The 20662-nt window shown below is 41.3% G+C and overlaps 1 protein-coding gene across 4 annotated transcripts in view; it reads right to left on the bottom strand.

The window, feature by feature from the left end:
- Window positions 1-20662, bottom strand: part of SYNE2 (spectrin repeat containing nuclear envelope protein 2) — a 395759-nt gene that overhangs the window by 337542 nt on the left and 37555 nt on the right. For all 4 annotated transcript variants that reach the window (XM_069733882.1, XM_069733900.1, XM_069733891.1 and 1 more), the window contains exons 2-3: window positions 19800-19937; window positions 606-667 (exon numbers count right to left, since the gene is read on the bottom strand). In XM_069733882.1, the coding sequence (XP_069589983.1) occupies window positions 606-667; window positions 19800-19878 (141 nt within the window). In that variant the 5' untranslated portion in view covers window positions 19879-19937. The remainder of the gene's footprint in view (window positions 1-605; window positions 668-19799; window positions 19938-20662) is intronic.

Genomic DNA, 20662 nt, shown 5'->3' with positions numbered 1-20662 from the left:
CTATTTCGCTTTTACTCTTTTTTTTTTAGTCTCCCCAGGGGAGAGGTGACGGCTATTTAATTTAGCTGGCATTTACCGGGTATGGTACGCAATCAATTCCCATGTCTGCTCCATTTACCCCACACATTTACATCACACATGGGTAAAGGGTTAAATACGGGAGTTTGCTTTCAAACACTCATCGGGATGACAGCCATCCCTCCTACACCCCTATACACTCAAAAAGTAGGGGGAGTTATCCACTTATTTCACTTAAGAACAAAAGGATCAAGCATGTTGATGTCTAACTTTTCCAACCCTTGCTTCCTCAGGAATCTGCCATGGAATCACTCCACCATTGACTTTAGATGGCTGGCCAGTCTCACTGGAACCAAGAAGTTTGGCCAACATTTATCTAATGTGTATGGATAAATTTAGCCAGGAAAGTCCTTTGTGACCGAATCCAAATTTGAACATGGTTAGGCATCAGCTTTCCAACAGTCTCTACTGGCTGATCGACCAATACAGATTGTTTAGTCATCCCAGGTGATAATGTCTTCCTCAAGATAAGCCACCACTCTTGGACTGGTCATTCATAAATGAGAAAATCATTAGTAAATCATTACCTTTGACAGCTGTGAGTTGATCCAATTAGAAAATGTTCTCTTCTGGGTTCCCTCTTGCTCAGCTGCAAAACAAAAAGCAAAAAATCTTTAAAACACATCTGCTGTTGTAGACTAACTATATAGAAGCACCAATTCACTTGAATGAGGCTGAACTACAATACCAAAGAACCTATGGACAAAAAATCAAATAGACAATCCCAGTAAGTGTGCTCAGCTGTTCCTATAACTATCATAGAAGTGTATAGAGAGTGCTGTACATTGCCTTAGCCTCCACACTTGGGACTGGGATTGGTGGACCTTCATTCGCAATAAAGATATCTGTCTCAAAGGCAGAACAAGCATCTCTCCTGGGGATATGCCATAAATGTCCATCAAGGGAATTCTTACTTAAGATCTCAAATTACAAGATGTAAAACCCAACTAAATGGGTTGTCACTTTTCAAAAAACGCATAAGGATCTATATTTCTGCATATCAGGAAAAGTTTTCTAAATGGGGAAAATCCCTTTAGTGGTGATCTCATTGTTCTTTGTTTAGGAGCACACCGCTTCTCTGCCTGACAACTTCCTCCTTGCACTTGACAATCGCCAATTTGGACCAGAAGCCTGGTTGCACTGCTGAAGCAAATTGTCCACTCTCCCATATTGCAAGCAGAGGCAATGTTACCTCTGGAGCGTTGGAGTAGAACAGATCCAGCAATCAGGCCAGCTTCAGAGCAGTGCTTGAAAACTGTATTGCAAAGAGCTAGTAAGCGCTATGCTACTTGCCTAGGAAACTGGCCACCTCTGAGGCAGAGTTGGCTTCTACTGCTCATTGCCTAGGTTAAACTATAGTATTAAAAATCCCTGCATTCTTGATTACAGAGAGGATTTTTAATAAAATGTAAACATTTTTTACAAGCACTTTTGCAATTGTACTCATTTAAAAAGACTAGACAACCCCTTAATGATTATAATATATAGATGTTTTGGCAGCCAACCTCGTGGAATCATCTTGGTTTCACATCAACATCATCAGGATGGATCTCACCGTCACCGCTACTTTAAGTTTAGTGATATATTTCTTGAAACAACTAAATAAATCCTAGTAATCCATTTTGAATCAGGGTTAGGATATGAAACTGCATTTGCTCTTTGTAAAGTTGTCAGAACAGCTACTACTTCTCACATCTTAAAGGTGCACAAAGACCCATTGTTACTGAGGAATCTTTGATTTGAGACAATCCATGATAATCCGAGAATATCCCATCATAGCAGTCATAATACTTCCAATGATTGTTCTAGTTACGAGGTGGAGACCTATAAACTGTGGAACGTCTGTCCTGAGTCATAGGGAGCAGCCAGGTTTAGACTTTCGAGACCACAGATCTTCCTTTTCCATCAGGATCTACCACGTTTGGCTACTTTAGCAGCACCATGTTTTCTCACAATATCCTCAAAAAAAGACCCAACCACACTGCCTCAATAATAGACCACACAGTTTTATCATAATAGTCAATAGTCAAAACAGAGCCAACTATAGTACACCAGAACAAAGCCAACCAAAGCACCTTCATAACATTGTCATAGTTCCCTCCCAACAGGGTCAATCACAGTGCCTACATAACAGAGCTACCTACAATACCCATATAACAAGGCCAGATTCAGTGTCTTGGTAACAGAGCCAACTACAGTGCTCCCATAATGCTGCCAGCAACAGTGCCCCCATAACACTGCCAACTACAGAGCCCTGGTAACATTGACAACTACAGTGCCCTCATAACATTGACAACTACAGTGCCCTCACAACACTGCCAACTACAGTTCCCTCACAACACTGCCAACTACAGTGCCCTCATAATACTGCCAGCAACTGTGCCATCATAACTCTGCCAATTACAGTGCCCTCTTAACATTGACAACTACAGTGCATCATAACATTGGCAATTACAGTGCCCTTGTAACATTGACAACTACAGTGCCCTCATAACACTGCCAACTACAGTGCCCTCACAACACTGCCAGCAACAGTGCCCTCATAATACTGCCAACTAGAGTGTGGCTCTATTATATTGCTTCTCTGTTCTCTTCCAGTAGACATATTCCCCCGGAAGGAGCAGAAGAAGAATACATCAACTCTAACATAATCTATTGGGATCATCAATATACAGTGATCTGATAAAAGACTAAAGTTCCCCATACACTTTAGACAGCTGTCCAGTCTCGTCCAACAGTTGTCTCACCTGACTATCCTATGCATAGGAGCGTTCACTGTGTTGAACGCTGTGTTGTCTATGAGAGAGACGCTGTCAGACATCACTGGCGGTGGCTTATCTCCCAGAGAACCAAACGAATCAGCAGTCCAAAGTCGGATTTTCTCGATCATTCGATTGGGGGCCCCCATAGATATTAGACTGTTGATATCGTCAGGTTCGGTTAACATTAGTCTAATGTATATTTTAGGGTGCATTTACAAAGCAGTCATCAAAGCAAAAGGTGGCTACTTTGAAGAACCTAGAATATAAGACATATTTTCAGTTGTTTCACACTTTTTTGTTAAGTATATAATTTCACATGTGATAATTCATAGTTTTGATGCCTTCAGTGTAAATATACAATTTTCATAGTCATGAAAATACAGAAAAATCTTTAAATGAGAAGGTGTGTCCAAACTTTCGGTCTGTACTGTATCTCAATGATTTTGTGAATGTTTTTTTGGTGACATATTGCACTTTATGATAATGGTAAATTGATGTTGATATTTTCCAAGTTTATTTATACAAATATGAGAAATTTTGCAAAAATTTTAAAAAATGTGCAATTTTCAAACTTTGAATGATTATCCCTTTATCCATTTCGGGCTAGTCTGCTTTACATCAGCACCATTTGTAAAATGTTTTATTTTGTTCTCATTTTAGAAGGTTTAAAAATGTAGCCGTGATTTTTCATTTTTACAAGGAAATTTACTAAAGTGATCTATTAAGTTTTGAAGTGACTTTGGGGGTCCTATATATTGGAAACCCCCAAAAGTGATACCATTTTAAAAATAGCACCCCTCAACGTATTCAAAATTGCTGTCAGGTAGTTTATTAACCCTTCAGGTGAATTATCGCAAAGTGGTATAAGTGGAATGAAGAAATTGATTTTTATCACCTAAACTTCTGAACAGGCCGCTATAGCTAGCAGACTATAAGGCCATTATTTGGCAATGAATTGCCATGGCAAACATCAGGACCACATGATCAAGATCTTAAAATGGGGTTGAAGAGGGAGGCCCCACAACCTGTTAACCATCTAGATGCTGTATTCAGTATTGACAGCAGCATTTAAGGGGTTAAGCAACTATAGTCGGTACCAACACAAATCATGGCTGATGCAGCAAGTTGTCAGCTATAGTGTACTGGTGACAGCTACAGGATTGTCACCCGTCAGGGTATGCTAGTCTCTTATAACGCAGGTCAGTAAAAAGACAAATTGATGGTCACTATCAGCTACATAAGAAGACGATTGGCAGTTGTCAATAGCCTGCTTAGACAGGCAGAACCCATTTGGATGCACACAATTGCTAATACGATAGTTCTGTGCACGTAGATTATTAGGTTATCGGTAACACGTCACCTGTTTACACAGGATGGTACCTCGCTCTTCAGGTGATAGGCAGCATGTTTAGGCAGGCCAATTATCAGTAAAGGAGCGTTCCTGGGTGCAGCCGTTCCCGATAATCGGCCAGTGTAATTGCAATGTGAATTGTGGGAACGAGAAAATCACTATGACACACAAGCCGATTGGTGACACTAATTCTAAGCCACAATAGCAAACTGTAGAGCAGAAACCTATTGGACATTTTTGCAACTGCTCCTTTGTTATACTAGAACCTGACAAATTCTCGGTAATTAGCCACTAATTGCTTCTTCCTCTTACAATCTGAAGAATGGGATAAACAAATTCTCCTTGAGCTTCCGATCTACCCAATGTAACAGCCAAAAGTGCAGGAAATTGTTAAATCGCTTAAGGTCAACATCATTCCCTGTCCCATAACCGCGAATAAAGTAATGGCAAAATAATACAATAAAAAGAACTTACCACAGGAATACAGAGGAACAGAAAATGTATGTAGACATCTATGGGGTCATGTTACAATCCTATTTAACTGGGAGGTACGGTAGTATAACGCCATGAGGTCCAGGATATGTTGTGGTTTAGGTCATCATATTTGATGCTAATTTCACATTTGCTCTTGTTTCATTTGTTTTTTACAAGGTCGCATAGTTGGTATATTGTGCCATTTGCTTGCAATGGATGTCCGATTACTCGGCTAACTTTGATTTATTAGTTAGTGCATCATGTTTGCTTTTCGCAGGTCTGAAGTATAGCCAAATCCTTCAAAAAATATCTGAAGAGACCCTCAATTTATGGTGCGTGCTAAGGTTCCCCTGACCCTTTCTGACAGAAGAAGTGACCACCGCTTCCTGGTGGTGGCAATGGTGAGATGACCCTTATTGGCCTTATATGCTCAAGCTAACCCATGTAGATGGATGGAAAGAACTAAAACCGGTGTTCTGCTGACATACTCTACTATGGACGTGAAAAAACTTGTTCAAATCATAAAAAGGAGAAACCAAGACCACCCATACAGAGTGGTGAGATTTTGGTAAACATAGAGCTTAATGTCAATCTCTCCATTGGGACAACCATAATCTAAGGTTCCTAAGAGCAGAGCTGTCTATATTCTGCAGAAGATCAGCTGGGTATCAGCAGGAATGAGCACCTGTCCTGCTTCATTATTGCATCGTTCCAGTTTATTTAAGGGGTTTAACCAAAATCACAACTTAATCCTTATCCATGTGATAGGAAATAACTTGTTGATTCCTGCAAGCCCGACCTCTGGCAACCACGCAATCCTGAAAACTATGTTCTGTTTGCTTGGCCTGTGATCTATTTATTCGACTTACTCCAGCAATCCCAAACAAAAAATATGGAGTGGGAGGTTGAGCATGCTCATCTCTTCTCCTTTCGAAGTCTGGGTTCAGCAGAGCTGGAGGGTCTCAGAGGTTGAGCTGAAAGCGATCAACAAGTTAATTCCTACCACATAGAATAAGGAATAACTTGCAATATGCCTGGAATGGCGTAAATGAGCTCATGCTCGACCTCCACTCCATTCATTGTCTATGGGACTGTCAGAAATAACCCAACGCTCCTCCATTCATGAAGGGGAATCCCAGAGTCTGGATTTGTGGGGATCCAACTACTGGAGAGGGGATAATGTTGAAATCTGGGAATAACTTTGTAAAGAAGTTGCTGTATACACTGTGTTCCAAATTATTATGCAAATTGGATTTAAGTGTCATAAAGATTTAATTGTTTTATTTTTCAAAAAAACTCGTGGATGGTATTGTGTCTCAGGTCTCAATGGATCACTGAAATCAATCTTAAACACATGTGATAATTGGTTTTCCAGGTGATTTTAATTAAAGGAAAACTACTTAAAAATGATGTTCCACATTATTAAGCAGGCCACAGGTTTCAAGCAATATGGGAAATATAAAGGATCTCTCTGCTGCTGAAAAGCGTTAAATAGTGCAATGCATTGGACAAGGTTTGAAAACATTAGATATTTCACGAAAACGTAAGAGTGATCATCATACTGTGAAGAGATATGTGACTGAAACAGAGCACAGACAGAGTTCATGCAGATAAAGGCATAATGAGGAAGGTTTCTGCCAGACAAATTCATTGGATTAAGAGAGCAGCTGCCAAAATACCATTTCAAACCAGCAAACAGATATTTGAAGCTGCTAGTGCCTCTGTGGTCCCTCCAACCTCAAAGTGTAGGATCCTTCAAAAGCTTGCTGTGGTGCATAAAGTTACTATTCAGCCACCTCTAAACAGTGTTCACAAGCAGAAACAGTTGCAGTGGGCCCAGACATACATGAAGACTAATTTCCAAACAGTCTTGTTTACTGATGAGTGTCGAGCAACCCATCAGCCCCTTCATAAATTATTTTCTCTTCCATGGTTAATGAAGGGGCAATAGGTAGACTTTGCCTCCTGTTGTCGTTATTCTTTAAGTTTATGAATCATTCCGATTCTAGAGCTTATTTTTAGGCAGCTTGAACACAAGTGTATTAAATATTCCATCTTCTATATTCACCATCGATGTGCTAGATGTTATCTCTATGTGCACAATCTAGCGCAGCAGCTGCTGGTAAGCCGTGATTCGGGAACATGGGCCCTATTCTTGTACGTATGAATCATGACCATTATAATACATACCTGAATTTAGAAAACTAAACTGGCCAGCTGTTTTTATAGACATACCAAATCATGTTCCTCCATGGCACCAGCAGAATACAGGTGACGTTTACGAGGTCCGTATTTCGCCAATGCACAAAGGGAAAAGGTGTTGTCACCAAAGCATAAGGGTTTATCAACACAAAATAACATGTTTGTCAAATGTACTGGAGAAGGGGATTGGCTTAGCTTACGAGGTCCGTATTCCGCCAATGCACAAAGGGAAAAGGTGTTGTCACCAAAGCATAAGGGTTTATCAACACAAAATAACATGTTTGTCAAATGTACTGGAGAAGGGGATTGGCTTAGCTAATGACACTAAACAGACAGACGGCCCCTCCATAAGCATTACCGCCAGTCTAGGAGGGGATAGAAGCTCCTTCCCACCTAAGGCTGTCATGACACATCACGGAGATGAGACACCAAACTGCCAGGACCATGTGGGTTTTGCAAATTATATTTTAGAATTTGCTTTACTTTACATCTGCACATAAAATAACATTTAAGTTAGCATCGGACAAACCCTGCTCCAGTCTAACACAAGACTTCAGTGCCCCTTTCTTGGCATTGGAAGGGGGTCCTTGCGGTCAAAGTTCGAACCCCAACCAATCAGCAAGTTATCACCTATACTGTGGATATAAGTGATTACTTGCCCACTTAGAACAACCCCTTGAAGGGCTCAGACGTATTATGACCTGGTTTCTGAGCTGTACCCTGTCATAATATGCCGCCTATTGAAATGTAAGGGGTCGTACCTCAATACGCTTCTGATTTCATACAGCGTTTCTTCTTTGACAGATTCTTAAGGAATTAGACAAATAAATCAGTCATCATACATTGTGTTATGGAGGTACTCTGCCCAAGAAGACTATTATTGAGAATACCTCTGCAATATCTGCAGAATTCTTGCGTAAAATCTTTGAAAAGTTGGAAAATGTAGGCGCAACAAGGACTTGCTCCTAAATTTGCAACTTTTGGTGTTCTCGCACCGGTTTCTCCAAGCTCTAACAAAAATGGAGCTGGGGCAGGATGGTGGCCTGGGGGCTGCCGTTCGTGACAGGTTCATAATGAATGGCGACGTTCGCTACACCAGAAATCTTATTTCAGCAGGGACTGGAGTAGGATTTGTGGCGAGGCGCACGTCGAGGTGTGAGTCATTCATTCGACACTCCTGATTTTAAAGAGTTACCGTATATGCCTCTTCATGCATCAGGAGAGTCTTACTGCAGCAAATCTCTCAACAAGGCAAGCGTCAACAACACCAGTCTTGATGAATCTGGACTCATTGTCAACAGCTCCATAGTATGAAACCAAAAAGTGGACTGCCTATCTGCTGCCTATTTTCTGTTGCAGCACTGCTGGCGAGGGAAGCCGCAGCAAATTTACCTTATCACCGTTTGCTCTTCCCTATTACCTGAATCTCCGAACCTCTCTGAGCTCAATAACTGGTATGTATTGCAGCACTGCTTTGTATGTAAATGTATCAAAAGGGAGCATTAAAATAATACAGCATTAAAAAAGCATTGAAAAAAATCAGTTCCTATAGAGGACCTGTCACTTACCATAAATATATATTTATTTTACCTGGGGTAAATGCCACTGTTCTCCTGAAATCGGCGATGTTTCCCTTTTCTTTCTGTGCCTCTGTCTTCTGGAGATATGGCCCTTTCTTCCCTGTCTATAAATCTAGTCTTGGTAGCCAAGTGGGCATGGTTCTCAGCTCTTCTCTGTGGACCACACCCAATTGACTATCAAGATTAGATTTATACACAAAGGGCCATATCTCAGGAACGGAGAGGCTCAGGAACAATCAAAAAACAGCGCCAAATTCAGAAGAACAGCGACATTTACAAAAAAATAAAAAATATTACACATTAATGGCAAATGATAGGTCATCTTTAAACATGTATTTACCACGTTATTTCTGAATTATGGGAGCTGTGTATGCATCGCTGGGTATTGAGACAGATTTGCAATCAAGGAGTCTTGCAAAATAAAGATAAAAGGTAGCAAAACTGCAGTTAGGTAAACTGTTTCCCTAGGGCAATGATATGTATGTGAAAGGGTGTGTGTATACTGTACAGTATATGTTTTTAATCACTAAAAGGCCTACAGGCGATTCTGGCATTGCAATATATCCACCTGAAAAACTGGATCTAGAAAGCAAGTCATCGGTCACATATCCTCTTCAGAAAACCATTACAAGATTGGTCTGCTACAGACAACCCCTGGTATCTGCTCTATTATGGAACACCCAGAATTTCGAGAAAAGAAATAAAGCAATCGCCTAACGTAATCTGCCCATCAATAGATACCAACAAGACAGCATAAATCAATGAAAATTATGTGATGTCACCATAGGTTTATCATTGCAATTTTTAAGTACCATTATTGATACTAATAACCAAATATCCCTGATAAATCTGAGAGCTGGAAAAATGATGATCGGTACCAAACCCTACTAATACCCCAATAGTAGTGAAATAAACAAGGGTTTATTGGATCCAGTCCACCAATCACCAGAGTGAATCTATGCCCAGCATTTAAATATGTCAGTACAGCTTTCCACAATAGATAGTATAATATAATAATAATAATAATAGAAGTGCTGGACAAAATTACAAGTCTACTGTGGGGGCCTCATACAGCATAGGAGCTACTAGGTTGGGAATAGATGGGGACCGTGCTGGAAATGTGAGAAGTCATGTGTGTATTTGTAATCTCTGCAGACGAGTCCTGTCTGGAGAAGTGATCATATCGATCTGGGCCAGACGAAAAAGACGGGAAAAAGTGAACGACTCCTTCAGAAGGTAGTCAGCTGTAAGTCACTATGTGTAACTATGCTGTGATCTCTTATGTGTTCTGCAGGACTGGGATCTACCACTATATGGTCACCCTATGGCGGTAATATCAGTGATGGTCTTTGCATAGAGATTTATTTTCAGTAACAGTGCGGTCATCTACTGAGGGTCTCTTATACCCACAATTAGGGTGCACTATCATAGTTGTAATCAGGGTTACCTGATTAGGGGCGCAACTCAGATGTTTCGACCCCCTGAGCTGAATGTCTAGCTACACCTTTACTGCAAACTTAGTCTTTTGGCTGAATTTTCAAAGCAGAAACTGAGTGGAAAAACTCTCAATCCTGCAGGAAAACTCAAAATCTTGATGTTTCCTATCTAAAAAAGCAAGAAAAATACTCTGTGCACATAGCTTAAGTATCCATTTTCCAGGGAGGGAAGACATGGAGAATCAGTTTATCCCCGTAGCTGCCGTATACCTACACCTAAAGGTACCATCACATTAAGCGTCGCTGCAGCGATATAGACAACGATGCCGATCGCTGCAGCGTCGCTGTTTAGTCGTTGTGTGGTCGCTGGAGAGCTGTCACACAGACAGCTCTCCAGCGACCAACGATGCCGAGGTCCCCGGGTAACCAGGGTAAACATCGGGTTACTAAGTGCAGGGCCGTGCTTAGTAACCCGATATTTACCCTGGTTACCATTGCAAATGTTAAAAAAACCAAACACTACATACTTACATTCCGGTGTCTGTCGCGTCCCTTGCCGTCAGCTTCCCGCACTGACTGTGAGGGCCGGCCGTAAAGCAGAGCACAGCGGTGACGTCACCGCTGTGCTTTACGGCCGGCGCTCACAGTCAGTGCAGGAAGCTGACGGAAAGGGACGCGACAGACACCGGAATGTAAGTATGTAGTGTTTGTTTTTTTTTACATTTACAATGGTAACCAGGGTAAATATCGGGTTACTAAGCGCGGCCCTGCGCTTAGTAACCCGATGTTTACCCTGGTTACCAGTGAAGACATCGCTGGATCGGCGTCACACACGCCGATTCAGCGATGTCAGCGGGTGATCCAGCGACGAAATAAGGTGCTGGCCTTCTAGCTCCGACCAGCGATGTCACAGCAGGATCCTGATCGCTGCTGCGTGTCAAACACAACGATATCGCTATCCAGGATGCTGCAACGTCACGGATCGCCATCGTTATCGTTGTTAAGTTGTTCAGTGTGAAGGTACCTTAAGTCGTTCCTGTCGGAGAACGTTTGTGAGGCAATAGATATGGAAAGTGGAATTACTGATAGATTACCTTCCTAACATAAAAGTGAAATTTAAGCAAAGGTAATTGCACTCTAACTCTAAGTAGATCATTAGAACTGCTGCTAATGCGTCTATTAATCAGGCGATCCATATCTCCCGTTCTGTATCACAAGTATGAACTTGATTATGGCCCCACCTTAGTCTTGTCCAGCTCAGTATTGACACAAAACACGCTACACACACAGAATGCTTGTGCACGGAGTGTTATAAAATACGCCAAGCCACATGGGTGATCATATCAGCAGGATGAGACCTCATATCCCCCTCACCCGAGTCATTGAGTTCTAGCCAGCCCCTATGGCCAGACAATGTCAGAGTTGCTGGGCAATAGAAAACATAATGTCCTAGCTCTGACAACTTGTAGGAGGAGATGCCACATTAGTGTTGGACCAGGTAGAACCCAACATTGGAGAGATGATGTCCGTGGAGGCAACAAGTGCTATCTATATCATAACACTGATAGCAGAGGCCCATGTCTATGTGGTGTAAATGCCGAACCTGCCCAAGGATCCAAAATGTCGGTATCTTGTAAAGAGCAATCATGGGAGACTTCTAGACTTAGCCACAGCAGATGGTGTACCTCCAATGGAGCCGGACCATAAAGCTGCTATGAAGTCTGTGTCCAATGGGTGATCGGTGCCCAGTACCTGCCCACCTCTGTAAGGCCCCTTTCACACATCAGTTTTCTGCCGTCAGTCGCAATCCATTTGCTCGACCTGTCGCAGACTGTGAAAAACTGATGCAACGTTTTGTTTTTTTTCGACAGATCCGACTAGTGGATCTGGCTAATTGGATCCTAAGTAAATCAGTCACCGGATTCGTTTTTTTCAAAATTCGATGGATTGCGACTGATAACAAAAAAAAATGATGTGTGAAAGTGGCCTAAGCCTTGTCCTGACTCCCCAGCATCAGTTGTGACCAGAAACAACTTTCTCATGTTTCTGGCCAACCTCGTCTGTGATTGCCACTATGAGCAGTGAACCCGCCAGTCCCAGTAGTGACTCCACCAACCGTCCTGCTGATCCCACGACTGCTCAAGACACTCACCCCTAGATCAGCCTGTCCTTAGATTTTTTGATGTTTTATCGTCAATGAATACATACTTTAAAAAAAAAACCTCTGACTGAAAGCAGGAGGCTGCTGGGAGGAATAGAGCTCATTTCCTCTCAGCAGCAGGGCTTTCAGTGGGACAGTCGTATGGTATCAGAACGCTATTCGCCTACAAAATAACCCCATATCTGCAGGTTAAAAGCATTTTTTTACATGACAATTTCCCTTCAAACAAAAGAACTTATTCTGATAACAAATTCCCTTCAGCTGTTGCAGGGCGCTGTCTTTCAGTGACCTAACACCAGAGTTTTACATGCACTGCATGTGGCTTGTAGACAAAATGTATTTTCCAGGGCACTCTGCATGTAGAATAATAAAATCACATAAACAATGTTTGTTTTTCAGAATGAAATATACAGTGGGGAAAACAAGTATTTGATACACTGCCGATTTTGCAAGTTTTCCCACCTACAAAGAATGGAGAGGTCGGTAATTTTTATCACAAGTACACTTCAACTGTGAGAGACAGAATCCAAAAATGAAAATCACATTGTATGATTTTTACAAACTTAAGTTGCATTTTATTGCATGAAAAAAGTATCTGATCACCTACCAAGAAGCAAGAATTCGGTCTCTCACAGACCTGTTAGTTTTTCTTTAACCCCTTCATGACCTTGGGATTTTCCGTTTTTCCGTGTTCGTTTTTCGCCCCCCTCCTTCCCAGAGCCATAACTTTTTTATTTTTTTGTCAATTTGGCCATGTGAGGGCTTATTTTTTGCGGGACGAGTTGTACTTTTGAACAACACCATTGGTTTTACCATGTTGTGTACTATAAACACCTACAAATAATGGCAACGCCAAAATATCATAAAAGGTATAACTTTATTGAACACAAAAAATAAAATAAAGCAGAAGAGATAATAAAAATACAAAAGTACAATGCAGGTGCGGGTTACATGAACAGGAAGAGAAAAGGTGGATAACGCCTGGAAAAAGTCTGTATATGTATATAATCCACAGCTGACCTGCCATACATACAAGTGGTAAGTTACAGCCAATAATAACAAAGTGAAAGAGACCTTATGTCTAGTAGGCCTGTATATGTATGGAGAAAAATGAGCCAAAACATAAAACAGTAAAGGCCGACAGGGGTCCTATAAGTTAGAGTAGCATATTTACAAATGGCAACAGTATTACATTGCATGCATATTTACCAGGTCAGGTGCAGGATAACCAGGCGTCATAACCAGGCGTGTGGTGGACGCCTGGTTATCCTGCACCTGACCTGGTAAATATGCATGCAATGTAATACTGTTGCCATTTGTAAATATGCTACTCTAACTTATACAGACTTTTTCCAGGCGTTATCCACCTTTTCTCTTCCTGTTCATGTAACCCGCACCTGCATTGTACTTTTGTATTTTTATTATCTCTTCTGCTTTATTTTATTTTTTGTGTTCAATAAAGTTATACCTTTTATGATATTTTGGCGTTGCCATTATTTGTAGGTGTTTATGATTCAATACTATGGCCTTTAGTTAGGACATGTATATAGGTGTTTTGTTTTTTTTTGTTTGTCTTTTTTTTTTTCTCTTCATGTTGTGTACTAGAAAACGGGAAAAAAATTCCAAGTGCGGTGAAGTTGCAAAAAAAGTGCAATCCCACACTTGTTTTTTGCTTGGCTTTTTTGCTAGGTTCACTAAATGCTAAAACTGACCTGACATTATGATTCTCCAGGTCATTACGAGTCCATAGACACCTAACATGACTAGGTTGTTTTTTTATCTAAGTGGTGAAAAAAAATTCCAAACTTTGCTAAAAAAAAAAAAAAATTGTGCCATTTTCCGATACTCGTAGTGTCTCCATTTTTCGTGATCCGGGGTCGGGTGAGGGCTTATTTTTTGCGTGCCGAGCTGGCGGTTTTAATGATAGCATTTTGGTGCAGATACGTTCTTTTGATCGCCCGTTATTGCATTTTAATTCAATGTCGAGGTGACCAAAAAAAACATAATTCTGGAGTTTTTAATTTTTTGCCGCTATGCCGTTTAGCGATCAGGTTAATGCTTTTTTTTATTGATAGATCGGGCGATTCTGAGCGCGGCGATACAAAATATGTGTAGGTTCGATTTTTTTTTTTATTGATTTATTTTGAATGGGGCGAAAGTGGGGTGATTTAAACTTTTATATTTTTTTATTTTTTTCACATTTTTTTTACTTTTTTTTTTTTTACTTTTGCCATGCTTCAATAGTCTCCATGGGAGGCTAGAAGCAGGCACAACACGATCGCCACTGCAACATAGCAGCGATCTTATGTTCGCTGCTATGTAGCAGAAAATCAGGTGTGCTGTGAGCGCCGACCACAGGGTGGCGCTCACAGCTACCGGCGATCAGTAACCATAGAGGTCTCAAGGACCTCTATGGTTACTATTCAGAAGCGTCGCCGACCTCCGATCATGTGACGGGGGTCGGCAATGCGATCATTTCCGGCCGCCCGGCCGGAAGCGGTAGTTAAATGCCGCTGTCTGTGTTTGACAGCGGCATTTAACTAGTTAATAGGCGTGGGTACATCGCGATTCTGCCCGCGTCTATTACGGGCACATGTCAGCTGTTCAAAACAGCTGACATGTCCCGGCTTTGATGCGGGCTCACCGCCGGAGCCCGCATCAAAGCGGGGCTTCTGACCTCGGACGTACTATCCCGTCCGAGGTCAGAAAGGGGGTAAAAAGACTCCTACTCTGCACTCATTACCTCCATTAATTGCACCTGTTTAAACTCGTTACCTGTATGAAAGAAGCCTGTCCACACACTCAATCACACTTCAATTTCGTCATCATGGCCAAGACCAAAGAGTGGTCTAAGAACACCAGAGACAAAATTGTAGACATGAACAAGGCTGGGATGGAATACAGGACAATAGGCAAGCAGCTAGATGAGAAGCCACAACTGTTGGCACAATTATTAGAAAATGGAAGAAACACAAGATGACTGTCAATCTTCCTCGGTCTGGGGCTCCATGCAAGATCTCACCTCGTGGTGTAGGTATGATTCTGAGAAAGGTCAGGTATCAGCCTAGAACTACACTGGAGGACCCGGTCAATGACCTTAAGAGAGTTGGGACCACAGTCTCAATCATTACCGTTAGTAACACACTATGCCCTCATGGATTAAATCTGGATGGTCCAGAGGTGGCATGGGAAAAGGTCATGTAGTCAGATGAGACCAAAATAGAACTTTTAGGCATCAACGTCACTTGCCGTGTTTGGAGAAGGATGAGAACAACCCCAAGAACAATGTCCCAACTGTGAAACACGGTGGGGTAAACAACATACTTTGGAGATGTTTTTCTGCAAAGGAGACAGGACAACTGCAACGTATTGAAGGGAGGATGGATGGGGTCATGTATCGCACGTTTTTGGCCAACAACCGCCTTCCTTCAGTGAGAGCATTGAAGATGGGTGAGGCCGGGTCTTCCAGCAAGGCAATGACGCTTCTCTTTCCATGTTGAAAACAAAAAGGACAATGTGCAATATAGACCAGTGTTCATATAGAAATTACACGTAATTAAACAGTATTTAAAGAGTGACTGACATTTTAATTTCATAAATCAAGGGAAACATGAAAATAAGTAAATGCTTCTCTTTCTCCTCCTGTATTGATCTTTCACTTTCGATTCACAGGTAAATTCTGTATTCAGTGAAGACAGATATTCCCATTATTGAGATAGGAGATGATAGTTGGTGCTTCTAAAATTCTATGCAGAGGGAGGAGCTAGAGGCCGACACAGACATTCCACTGCAAGTTCGAAACAACTTTATGAGCACCAACTGTCATCTCCTATCTCAATAATGGGAAAGTCTGAAATCACTGAAGACATATTTTACTCATGAATTGAGGATTTTGAGAATGAAACATCAGTCCTGGAGGAGAAAGAAGCAGATTTATCTAATATGATATATTACAAAGTGTCTTATTTTCACTTTTTCTATTGATTTATCTAAAAAAAATAAAAATAAAAAGACAGTTACTCTTAAAAGCTGATTTTGATGTTGATTTTGGAGCAGATTTCATTCCAAAATCTCATAAAAAAAACTCCATGTGAACATACCCTAAAACTTCTCCTTGATGATAGCTTGCTACACTAACAAAACCTACAAGAGACAAAATGAGAAAAAAACCCTGCTGTAACTAAATAAGTAAAAAGCAAACATGCTTAAATAACAGCGTTCTTAGTAATACAGTTTGTGATCAAAAATAGCATAAAGTAGGACTGACCCAATCAGAGTCACCTTGTCGTGGTGGGATCGCTTTTATGCTATTTTTGATCAAAAACAGTATTACTAAAAACTCTGTGTTATTTAAATGGACTTTTGCTTTTTTACTTATTTAGTTACAGAGGGGTTTTTTGCTCATTTTGTCTCTTGTAGGTATTGCATGTTTTATGGCCAATGTGAACACGCGTATGTGCTGCATGTATACCAACTCAAACCAAGCTCAATTTTTGTGTTTTTACATTAACAATAGACTTGAAAATTGGAAGAATCATGTTCTCTGCAGTCATAAATGGTACATATTTCAAGGCCGTATGCCAGGAAGAAGCACCAACTAGTCTCTGGGCCCTGACCGAAGTGTCTAGATACAGGGCTTCACCTCTGCAAGGATATATGGGTTTATATGACACGGAGAATGACCTAGAAAGGTGATCAGCACGGTCGTACAGGTGCATACCTCTTCTAGCGTGGCTTCAAATAATGTGTTAGAACAGGTTTTATATCCTAGAGCGAGTGACAGAAAAATAGCATCCACAAGTCAGGCTAATGTCAGCGCCACATATACATTTACACAATACTTATCATTAATCAGCATCAATCAGTCCTGATTGGATATTCTGAGTGAGGGACTGGAATCAAGATTCTAATCAGAGGAATCTCCTCATGGATTCATTATTTATACCAAGGAAGGTGACGGGCACAAGGGGGCATTCTTTGCGTCTGGAGGAGAGAAGGTTTTTCCACCAACATAGAAGAGGATTCTTTACTGTTAGGGCAGTGAGAATCTGGAATTGCTTGCCTGAGGAGTTGGTGATGGCGAACTCAGTCGAGGGGTTCAAGAGAGGCCTGGATGTCTTCCTGGAGCAGAACAATATTGTATCATACAATTATTAGGTTCTGTAGAAGGACGTCGATCTGGGGATTTATTATGATGGAATATAGGCTGAACTGGATGGACAAATGTCTTTTTTCGGCCTTACTAACTATGTTACTATGTTACTATGTATTCCCGCTTTTTGTTTTTATAAAGTTTTCGAAGTTTCTTTCATTCCACCAGAATTACTATACTTTTCTAAATCCATGTGTGAGGATAAGACAATATTTTTGATCAGGGCAGAACACTGGGTGTGGATATGTGATTCACACTTTTACACGCACCTGGTCAAAGTGCCACTCTAATTGTTATTTATCGCAGCCGTGTTTTATCTATAGGCGTGATTCCTAAATAAATAGGGAGGGACAGCTCGGTCTCCATAACTGATTCCAACCTGAGTTTAAAAAGGGTTGTCTTTTGGCTGATAACCCCTCTGAGCAGAGACGAGTCCCACGACAAACAGCTGAAGGTACTGCTATAGGGGAAATGTAGTATTACACGTCGCCATCTTCCAAACATAAGCAAAAACCAGACTTATTTGGCATAAACTGGGTTAATGGCTACTTTTGTTGTACATACTGGGAGCATTTCCAGGCGTACGATCCCTGGGGTGTCCGACTGCTGAGACATCCACACATCAATGTGTAAATAGAGTGGTAGTGAGCATGTGCGACCAACACTTCTGTTGTGGAGCAGTGGTCACACATGCTCACTACTGCTCTATTCACAGTGGGGATTTGGGGTCCCTGTTCTTTGGATCTATGGGGGGTCTCTATAGTCAGAACCCATTATACGTTTATCATCTATCCAATGGATTGGTTATATATGATGCTGGAAAGTTTGTTGGTATCGTTTTTGGATGAATGGTACAGGTCACATCCACATGAATACCAGGACTTAAGGTTTCCCAGCAAATACAAGCCCCATCACACTTCCTCCACTGGCTTGTCTTCTGCCTATAGTGCATCTTGGTCCCATTCCCTCAATCAGGTAAGTGAATCTTACACAGGTGGCCATCCAAAAGACGTTAAAGAAAATATTATTCACCAGACCTGGCCATCTTTTTTCATTGCTTAATGGTCTGATCCTGATGTTCACACGTCCAACAAGGATCAGCACGTGCATACTGGCTAATCGGACCAGGTGGTCTAGTCTTCACTTTCGAAGCACAACAATGATCTATAGGCTACCATGAGCCTATCGATGGTTCACTAGATGCCCTTTCTCAGACCATTTTTCGTATGGAATTACCACTGGATACTGGGAATACTCCACAAAACAGTCATCTAGACGTTACAAATAGGTTCTTCTCAGATGCTCAGATTCTTAAGCTTGCCTATTTTCCTCACCCACTGATTGGTGCCATTGTAACTAAAGGCTGAAAGTGCAGTGGGACGTCAGTACACATGGCATGCTTTCTTCAAGTGCCCTGACACGCCCACAGTGCACTTCCAGTTTGATTTCCATACGGCTTCTACACTAGATTTCTCATGACCAGCACACTGTATCTCTTCAAATAAGGTATTATTATTATTTGGGTTACAAGCCCCCACCACAGTCATACCACTACTTCCACTACTCTTTATGCTGGGTTCAAGCTTGATGACATTTCGACAGCAGTCATTTTCCTGTATACTTTAGTTAAGACAAGTAAGCAGTGACCTTATTACCAGGGGCAACCTATTAACTATACATGACACAGTCAGGATTGTGTGACTTTTTCTCCTGTATTTTACTGTTTTATGACAATGTATGTGACATTTCCAGACTACAGACTGCCATAAACAGCGGCTTGCTGAGTTATGACAACTAAGAAAATGTTTGAATAATTTTTCATAAATAACAAAAATATCCAAAGGCGCAATTTTATAATAAATTATAGAACGTTTACCATATCTGGGTTAAACAAATGAACCACGGCGACTATATAGCTAGACCTGGTAACTGGACCTTTTCAGTAGCCCCATGTGTTTTTGACAGCCAGGTGCTAACACCCATTGGATGTGACCAGGAAGAAAGGAAAGTATAGCTCCATACTAGAGATGGTGCACTTGATTTGCAGGCCAGGTTCAGCAGCCATGACAATAATCGGTGACCGTCGTACGGGAGCCCAGGGAACCACCTCCTACCTAACGGCATTCCAGGCATCAACTTTTCGGAGTGAGGCACATGTGAAGTCACGCCATGCTGGCTGATCAAAAGAAGAGCTGCAGATGCCAGGAGGTAGAAGGCGGGTTGCTGGTCTCTTGTCCGGCAGCCACATTACTAACCTGGCCACTGGACCAGATCCTGAGAATTGATTGGCCCCATCTCTACTCCATAGCTCTTCTCATCCTTAGATCCAATCTGGGCTTCATGTATACCATAATGTAGCCAAGATATGGACTCTAGCCACAGGCTGACACAGTCAATATTATATGAGCCCTTTGCAGCCCAATAGCTCATCATAATACACAATTCCACCTGCTTTGTAGGTGGTAGTGACCCCCTTTCCTCTTGGGCCAATGTACGAACACACAAGTTGCACAAATGATATGTCCGTCCTCAACTCTAACTATAAATTTGCTCAAAGCTTTAGGTAAACTTTTTGACATAAAACATAGAACTATGGAAGTTACCTTGTAGAACATGATATCGCTGGTCTATTGGGAGCTGATCCTCAGCTGCAGACAATGAGGATCCACTGTCCGATGACATGTTGCTGTAGACCTCATAGGTGTGGAGACAAGACGCTAAGCTTCACACTCACTGCAAAACTAAATGAAAAGCAAAAAGAAAAAAGGTGAGTTATCAGCATGAAGAACAGCAGAAATCTCCACCCTTTCTGCCCTTTGGCTCTTGTCAATGTCTAGATAAATAGTCTCAGGTTCAGGTATAAAACTAAAGCAAATAAAAGAGACAGTGCCGACAATTGTACAAGTCTCATTTTGAAAGTCAAAGCTACAAAATGTAATTCCATGGTTACTATACTGTAGACACTAGTTCTTAGTTTTTGGTTATTTTTTGGGTTCTTCTGCTATGGTTCCTTAGGATGATGAACGCATGACTCATGTCATCAACTGGCTCTGGCAGATGTACAGTTGTGTGAAAAAGAGTTTGCCCCCTTCCTGATTTCCTATTCGTTTGCATGTTTGTCACACTTAAATGTTTCAGATCAGCAAACAAATTTAACTATTAGACAAAGATAACACAAGTAATCACAAAATGCAGTTTTTAAATGAAGGTTTATATTATTAAAGGGAAAAAGAAATCCAAACCTACAGGGACCTGAGTAAAAAATTGATTGTGCCTCCCCATTAAAACATAAATTAACTGTGGATTATCTCATCTTTGGAAAGCAGAGTTCAAATTCCCTTGCCACATGCAGGCCTGATTACTGCCACACCTGCTCTCAATCAAGAAATTCCTTTAACAGGACCTGCCTGACAAAGTGAAGTGAACAAAAAGTTCCTCAAAAGGTAGACATCATGCCGCGACCCAA

This window comes from Ranitomeya imitator, chromosome 1 (genome assembly GCF_032444005.1).
Source record: "Ranitomeya imitator isolate aRanImi1 chromosome 1, aRanImi1.pri, whole genome shotgun sequence".
Lineage (NCBI taxonomy): Eukaryota > Metazoa > Chordata > Amphibia > Anura > Dendrobatidae > Ranitomeya > Ranitomeya imitator.
The sequence above is the reverse complement of the archived record's forward strand: the minus strand, read 5'-3'. Positions and strand labels throughout refer to the sequence as shown.